This window comes from Saccostrea cucullata, unplaced genomic scaffold (genome assembly GCF_032062105.1).
Source record: "Saccostrea cucullata isolate Sc308-1 unplaced genomic scaffold, CSIRO_AGI_Scuc_v1 ctg23718, whole genome shotgun sequence".
In the NCBI taxonomy this organism is placed as follows: domain Eukaryota; kingdom Metazoa; phylum Mollusca; class Bivalvia; order Ostreida; family Ostreidae; genus Saccostrea; species Saccostrea cuccullata.
The window spans coordinates 1-8,811 of record NW_026920644.1 but is presented as its reverse complement, the minus strand read 5'-3'; the positions used below and the strand labels follow the sequence as shown (position 1 = coordinate 8,811).

General features: G+C 33.7%; 1 protein-coding gene across 1 annotated transcript; it reads left to right on the top strand.

Moving 5' to 3' along the window:
• The first annotated feature begins 820 nt into the window (after positions 1-820).
• LOC134254550 (uncharacterized) lies at positions 821-5,607 on the top strand. The gene is made up of 7 exons (XM_062737083.1): positions 821-887; positions 1,093-1,227; positions 1,548-1,695; positions 2,189-2,252; positions 3,107-3,235; positions 3,695-3,802; positions 5,368-5,607. The coding sequence occupies exons 2-7, from the start codon at positions 1,164-1,166 to the stop codon at positions 5,605-5,607; spliced, it is 753 nt and encodes a 250-aa protein (XP_062593067.1). The 5' UTR covers positions 821-887; positions 1,093-1,163.
• The last annotated feature ends 3,204 nt before the right edge of the window (positions 5,608-8,811 follow it).

Genomic DNA, 8,811 nt, shown 5'->3' with positions numbered 1-8,811 from the left:
TAAAGTTTTGGGAACAGATCAATCCAAATGAACTTCAAGTCCTTGATATCTGCAGTACATGTATTAACAAAGTTATGAATATTTATTTACACTATATATGTTTTTCATGCTACACGCGTAGAAATGTGTATATGTAATGTAAGGGTTTAAACAGAATTTGCAAGAATATTATTGTCGGGATAAATAAAAAATATGAGGTGAGATTTGCATTACCTAAACTAATAACACTCAGTGAAGTGGGCTTTGTAATCTTTGATTACCAATGTTTTGTATTTCAGTGACAATTAGAGAGAGAGACATTGTATGGGTCAAGTGGAAGGGATGTCCTGTCTGGCCAGCTGTTGTAAGTACACTGTTAATAATCAACACTATGTACAATGTACATGTCTTCAAATTGTAGTACATGTATTTCTTTTGATTTTCAACTCCAGCTATGACACACAGTTAATTCATTTGACCTTTGTTAACAGGTCAGAAGACTGGAGAAGAAGAAGAAGAGAATCGTTAAGGTGTCCCTCACCCTCATTGAGCCTCACAGCTCTATCCCTAAAAGGTAACTTCATGACTGAAGAGTTCTCACTAAGGGAGGCAATTCACTGATAATTTGTTTCTTGATTTTTTCATATTTTGCATGATTCGGAATAATATGCTTAAATATACGGGTAAAACAGGTAGAATTCTGACAATTAATGAATTTTTTGCATTAATCTAAAATGTTAAAATCTGTAAGTTCTTTCCGAGAACTTTCATCATGAAAGAGTATATTCAGAATTTTCTGATAATTTTCAGGTATAATTTTATGAATAATGTTGTTGTTTAGATTGACCCTGAATTACAATCCTAGAACAGTAATTCCTTATAACACCCAGGATTCAGATCTCTTCATGGTTTGTACATTATTCTTTTCTCTAGAACTGTATCTTCTCTATGTTGTTGAAAAATACATTTACATAATTGCTGAATAATGCTTTCATAACTGTCCATCTTTGGAGATTTAACTTCTTTAAAATTTGCACTGTGTTCTTTAAGTGATATATACTTGATTACCAGAAAGTGTCAAAAACATTTTGTATAATTTTTTGTTTTAAACAGGAAAAGGGAAACAGTTTAGAGGGTGAGGGTCGGGAGAGGTTTACTAAGGCTGTAGATATGGTCACAACTACATGACCAAGAAGGTCCTGGGTACTCTGAGGAAAGAGGACACGGAATTCATGGAGAGTCTACAAGGTAGATAACTCTGATACCTTAGCTTTGGTCTACAATGTTGCTAATTAACACGTCTGACTCAGCTAGACTTTGGTCTTTAAGGTAGATAACTCTGATACCTTTGACCTGGCTAGGTATCATACTAGATGGTGAATCTTCTTCCTTAAGACGTTCACTATTCCACACTTAAATTAATGAATGATTCTATTTATCCTAGAAAGCACATGCTAATATGCTATGTATAGACAAAATTCAGCCATCATCTTGAATGTTACATTTAAGTTTATTTTTCAGAAGAAAATTTATCTCATGAAACTGTGATGAATATTTTGCTTTTTCAGAGGAGGAGGAGGTGTGTGAGAATTCCCCCCCCCCCTCACCTGTCCCCCACACCATGTCTCCCCCAGCCTCACCGATGTCCAGTGTAGACAGTGGGGACAGTCTTGTCTTTGTAGGCTCAGAGGAACCGGATCCAGAAATCACTAAAAGGTGTCTTCTTCAGAACATGTACACATTAAATCACTAAAAAGTGTCTTCTTCTGTACATGTACACACTAAATCAATAAAATGTGTCTTCTTCTGTACATGTACACATTAAATCACTAAAAGGTGTCTTCTTCAGTACATGTACACACTAAATCACTAAAAGGTGTCTTCTTCAGTACATGTACACACTAAATCACTAAAAGGTGTCTTCTTCAGTACATGTACACACTAAATCACTAAAAGGTGTCTTTTTCAGTACATGTATACATTAAATCACTAAAAGGTGTCTTCTTCTGTACATGTACACACTACATCACTGTACTTCTTCAGTACATGTACAGGACTAAATCACTAAAAATCTTCTTCAAGTAGATGTACAGAAAATCACTAAAATTTTCCTCAAAGTTTTTTTCCTCTTGCACCAATTTCTCCTACATACATATATTCAATAATCGTAGTGATTCTTAGAAGCATAACTTATATGGTATATTTTCAGATATGAGAAAATTAAAGAGAGAAATGAGAGCCTTGTGAAGTTTTTAAAATCCAGTGAAGTAAAGGTATGGAGATTGTTTCAAAGGTTAAATTGATTACATGCATCAATGTTAGTGATGTAGAACTCAGTAAAGCTTGTAGTGAATCAAACCCACAATGTTCATCAGTCAAGAAATTATATTCTAAGTGTTGTAGTCTGCTAGATATCTTAATTTATAGGTGTTAATGTGTTGTAAATCTCAATAGTATGAAAGTATGAAAGTAAGGTGTACATCTTGCAGGAACACCAGGTTTTCATTAAAGAGTTCATATAGTATTATGAGAAGTTGTATAAATATCTGTTGGTATTTTGTAGCAATATCTGCTAGATATCCTAAGAAAGTTATACTGTACATGCAGAAATAATCGTGGGGGATTAAATTTCGTTTATTTTGTTGTTAACAATATTCAACGAAATTTAATATATAGGAAATCTTTAAAAATCTTCTTTGACTGTATATTGAATACCCTATTAATATATAGTCAGTAAAAATTTTGTTCAAATCATGAGCCCCGTGGGATTAAATTCAAAGCAACGAAATTAAATGTTCACGAAACTATTTTTGATGACAAACAACAAAATTTCATGCCCACGAAAATTTGTGCTTCTACAGTAGTTAAACATCATTAGAGAGTTATTGATGTAAATTTTTCGTAGCAATATCAATTGATATCTGTAGAGTACTACTTTGGTATTATTTTTGTAGCAATATCTGCAAGATATCCTTAAAGAGTATAACTGTTAGTATGATATAAATCTTTTGTAGCAATATCTGCTAGATTTCCTTATAGAGTATTACCTTTAGTAAGATGTAAATCTTTTGTAGCAATATCTGTGAGATATCCTTAGAGAGTACTACTTTGATGTAATTTTTTGTAGCAATATCTGCTAGATATCCTCAGGGAGAAGAAGAAGAGTGAGAAACATACCACATACAGATACGGTCTATCTAAGGCGAGGGACGGCCTTAAGAATCCAGGGTTTGGACCAATCGCTGACGAGGAGCAGGTGGGTTCAATGATTCTGTAGGACCACTGTTCTGTGTGGTATCAATGATTCTGTAGGACCACTGCTCTGTGTGGTATCAATGATTCTGTAGGACCATTGCTCTGTGTGGTATCAAAGTTTTATGTTCTGGCACCTAATCTATTTCTGTTCCTATGTAAATTTGTGGTCAGCTTCCTTTTTCCCTTTTTGTCTGCAGTCAAATTCGTACTGTTTTGATAACCTACATATAATTTTTTGGTTTAGCTTAGCCATGAAAACTTTATCAATTTGAGATTCTTTCAAATGGTGAAGCCATATAGTGTATAGAATTTTAGATATTGTGAAGCAATAACAGCTTTTCTTCACTCATTTCATGATTTTAGAAAACATGTTTTTCTCAATGATTTAATGTTTAGCAAAATATGATATACATGTGCTTACACTTATTTTTTAATGTTTTATTCTGATATATCTTTTTAGCATGAAGACATTTTGAACACCATGTTGGCGTGGTACACACAGGAGACAAAGGTTGCTAGTGATGAGTTCCCTGACTGGAACTACGTCCTGGATGTGTGGATACCAGAGGTGAGTTTTGTATTGTCAGTAAGGAAATTAAGCTCTGATGTACATTGTACATGTGTACTGAAGAATTTGTGCTGGAAATACAGTTGCATAACTTGAAATACATAAAGTTACAAATGTATACAGTAAAAGTTATAAATCATCCTAAATTTTCATTAAGTTAACTATTAATAATGTAAAAAAAATCAACAAGTATATTTTTCTCCAAGATATTTTTTTCTTTGTGTTACATCAGATTTACATGTAGTATTAACTATTCATCTTGGGATTTTATGCTCAAACATCTAACTTATTGGAACTTTAAATAGGGAAGGGGGTGATTCATACAGGAGTTAGTGTACTATTAGTTACATAGTCTTTTAGTGACAGGGTATGGGATGATACCTGGTTAGTAAATTTCATACCTGGCGAGGCGCAGTTATCATCCCATACCCTGTCACTAAAAGACTATGTAACGAATTTACCCCACTGATGAAACATTTACACATTATCTGTGGTTTATAAATGATTTTCTCTGCTAAATGCTTATACCACTCATATACTGTGCCTGTTATGATGTCACATTATGTTTGTTACGTAATACATCAACCGGGTATTGACTTACAACTGACCAGGTATAGAATTTCAACTGACCGGGTATAAGAAATCCACTTCCTTCACTTGACATGCTTTAACCAATCACAAGCCATTATTTCAAGGAAAAATCAACAGAGGTGGGGTAAAGAGTGTTATCAAACTCACAAGTCAAAAATAAAATTACCACTAAAATAATAGATATACAACCAAAGCTTGATTTATTTATTTTACAAGTAGGGTGAATTCACCATGCATCGGACACCCTTGTACTTCAACAAGTTCTAGCGATATCGCTACCGATACCGTAATGCGGTAATTCACGCCTTTTTCTCATTTGTTTAAATACTCTGGATTGTAGAAATAAATTGAGCCAGATTCTAGACGTAATATATCGATAACTTGTAATTTGACTGTAAATTTAGAGTTTTTATTTTCTATTTCCGCAAAAAACAACTGTCAGTTGGGTTCTGTATGAAAATGGTAGTGATTAACTTTGCATCAGAAAGTGTCCGATGCATGGTTAATTTGTGTCCGATGTATGATGAAATGAGTAGACTAGTAAAAACCAGCTCTAATAAGAATTAAACATTGAAGTGAACTTTCTTTATAATTTATGTAAAATTACCAATCCCTGACAAAATTCACCTAAGTCCGACTCGTTCCGTGAAAATCGAATTTAAAAGAAACAATAACTCTAAAAATTGCAAAATCATAAATTCCGGGTTATTCCCCTTTGATGACACAAAATATGACGTAACTTCAAGGCCATTCTTGGGGTATTTTTATCACAACATGATAAAACAATCGGTATCACTGAAAAAATCAAATCTTCATCTTTAAGACAGAAACAAATAAATACACAGAACTCTTAAGTTGAAAGAGAGTTTATTGCCTAAAGTTGTCCGAAGCAAGGTATGTGTCCGATGCATGGTGAACTCACCCTACATGTATATCTAAATTTTATTCAAGCATGCTTTTTATTTATTATGCAGGCCATAGTATATGCTCTAATAAAATTGAAGAAGTACACTCGTAAGAAGGCGTGGCAGCGGTTTGAGAAAGGTGTGTACATAACAAAGAAAGAGAGAGCAGAGGTCCACAAGTCGATATTGGAGAGCGCTAAAAGAATATCACCCGAGGACGTACAGAGATACGAGGAGAATCTTAAGGACAGGATGAACGTCATCTGTCAACGGAGTGGACTCCAAGAATATCATATTATGATTGCCTAAAGGACAGGATGAACGTCATCTGTCAACGAGCCAGCAGACTAAGAATATCATATTATGATTAAATGAGTTTAAAGGACAGGATGAACGTCATCTGTGAAAATGGTAGCGGACTCATCAGAATATCATATTATGATTACCATCTACGTCATAAGTTAACGGATCTCCATAATTTATGATTACCATCTAAAGGACATGAAAGGCCCGGACTTTATCATATTATGATTACGATTTACAGGACAGGATGAAAGGCGCGGACTTCAGAATATCCTTATGATTACTAACTAAAAGACAGGATGAAAGGCGCGGACTTCAGAATATCATATTGTGATTACGATTTAATGGACAGGATGAAAGGCCCGGACTTCAGAATATCATATTATGATTAAATTTAATGAGAGGATAAAGGCAGAACTTTAAGAATATTATTCTGATTACGATTTAATAGTTCCGAAAGGCCCGGACTTCAGAATATCATATTATGATTACGATTTAATGGACAGGATGAAAGGCTCGGACTTCAGAATATCATATTAGATTACGATTTAATGGTGTGTAAATACAGGATGAAAGGTCCACAAGTGATTCAGAATATCATATTATGATTACGATTTAATGGACAGCGGACTTCAGAATATCATATTATGATTACGATTTAATGGACAGGATGAAAGGCCCGGACTTCAGAATATCATATTATGATTACGATTTAATGGACAGGATGAAAGGCCCGGACTTCAGAATATCATATTATGATTACGATTTAATGGACAGGATGAAAGGCCCGGACTTCAGAATATCATATTATGATTACAATTTAATGGACAGGATGAAAGGCCTGGACTTCAGAATATCATATTCTGATTACGATTTAATAGACAGGATGAAATGTACAGACTTCAGAATATCATATTATGATAATGAGAGAATAAATCAGTGAAGGATCTTATGGAAAACCTCATCAATCGCCATTACGGAAACTGAAATATAGGAAAGTGTGATCCATGAAAAAGCTCGTCATCTAATGTTGACTAGAGTACACGATATGCAGGTGCTCTTCAAGTATCAGCTCAGGGAATTCCTAATGACCACTTTATGATGACTACCGTACGGTATACAAGGGCATGAGTTGTTCAACAACACACCACTAAGGTTGGCTCTATAACATCAGGCTTTGATAATTTGGGGCATACTGTCTGTGAAGATGCATAAAGACTGATTTCTTTGATTCGTCAATTAGTGGAAGCTAAAGGACCATTTATGATTAAAATGAAACCTAGTCTACCTTACATGTACCACTGGAAATAACAAAACAATGGAGTATGATCTTATTACCTCAATGCAGGCCTGTAGTTTCATGGATATTACAACCATTATAATTAATTGTTTTCAATAATATATTGCTGACAAATACACATATACAATTTTATCCTTAAACCTGGCTGTAACAGGTGTATTTAGTTGAAATAATATTTTTAATTCATTTTTGTCTTCATTGTTATAAAATGCATGTACTTAATTTGCCAGTGTACTTGATAGAGAATAAGATGAAGAAACTGCTGAATATAAATAATTGTTTCAGATTTAAAAGCCATTGTAAAAAATCAAATAGTATAGCAATATTTCCTGTGCTGTCTTTAATGAACTGTCTTATAATGCTTATCAATTTTATGGGGAAGAAATTTATCCACTTTCATATGCTCAATACATTTGTGTGTTTTTTTGTTGTTGTTGCTGTCATGTTGTTAAGGAAGATAACTCAGCCATGAGATCAATCAACAATTCATTTATAAAATGTCTGTCTACATCAATGTTTCAAATCAAATTTTGGTCCCATATTATTAATCCATATATTTTGTAGAGAAATTGTTTTATTTCTCATAATATTCATTAGAGATGGGAACCCTCCCCCTTTTAATTAGGATAAACATAATTGTATATTGTATCTTAAGGTGTGTGAATGTAAATGCTACCTGGTGGTTATGTGTATATTGTTTAAATGTGATTATTTGGTTTGTGCAGCTAGAAGCTTAATCTAAGTATTATCATACATGTAATAGGGAGGAAATCCCATGTCAGAAAATTTTCTTGTTTACCATTATTATCATTTAATATATTTCAGTAAGGATGTTTGGTGTGTAGAATTTGGTGCAGTCAATTTACATTGTAAAACATACAATGAAATTTCAATTAGTTTGAGATTTAATGTTTGAAATTTTCATTATTTAATGAAATTATGACAAGAAAAAGTTGGTTGTGATTTTAGTCATGCTTTACAGGCATTAAGTTTGGCAATAGATGTAGAGAGCTATGATAACGAACAATGGTTTATTGTTAAAAGGTCAGGCAAAAGTTTAATATATTTGTTAATAATTATGTAAATAGTTTTGATTTTGTTTATACAAAATTTTAATTATGTTTTAATTGTTATATAGCTTTTATATGTCAGGAAAAATGAAAATAAAATAAAAATCAGTTCTGCTTCATATGTCTTTTTTTCCTTTTAAAAGAGGTCGTGTCAAAGTCCTGTTTTAGTCTACCTGTGAGAAGGAGGGATGAAAGAATAGTGATATTTATTCTTTAACGTCCCTCTGGAGAATTTTTCACTCATATGGAGACACCACCACTTGCAGGTGGAGAGCTGCAAATTTATTGGTATACTCAGCACTCAGGGCCATTGCACAGGGAGGGATCTTTATCATGCCAGGACCTATTGCGACACAGGACCTCGTTTTATATGGTTACATCCAAAGAACTACTGGTCTCTACCTCTCACAGTGAATTCAAACCCACAACATATGAATCAGCTCCTAACCCTGCAATTCAAGGGCAGAGGATCTAACCACTCAACCATTCACTATGATAAATTAAAGTCCAGGCTTTTTGGATCATTGACAGCTGCTTTTTCAATAAAAAATGGAACTTGGAAATTTTCTTACCTGATCATTGGTCATTTGCAAAATTATTTTGTTAAAACATTCTGCCTAAGTACCCTGAAGTTGAAATCAAAAAGATACTTGAGTTTCTGATTGACAATATCGATGAGCTGTTTGAAGACGAGGTCTTCCAACAATCTCGTGGAATTCTTGTGGGTACCAATTGCGCTCCGTTATCAGCAGACTTATTTTTGTATTCATATGAAGCAGAATTTGTGCAAAATCTTATGCTGGAAAAAATAACACTTGGTCAATACAATGGCCTTGACAG

Excerpts from the sequence above, each read along its gene's own strand:
- LOC134254550 (XM_062737083.1), top strand. The coding sequence starts at position 1,164 with ATGACCAAGAAGGTCCTGGGTACTCTGAGGAAAGAGGACACGGAATTC. Across the intron at positions 2,253-3,106 it reads TAAAATCCAGTGAAGTAAAG|CAATATCTGCTAGATATCCT; the intron begins GTATGGAGATTG and ends AATTTTTTGTAG. Across the intron at positions 3,803-5,367 it reads TGGATGTGTGGATACCAGAG|GCCATAGTATATGCTCTAAT; the intron begins GTGAGTTTTGTA and ends TTTATTATGCAG.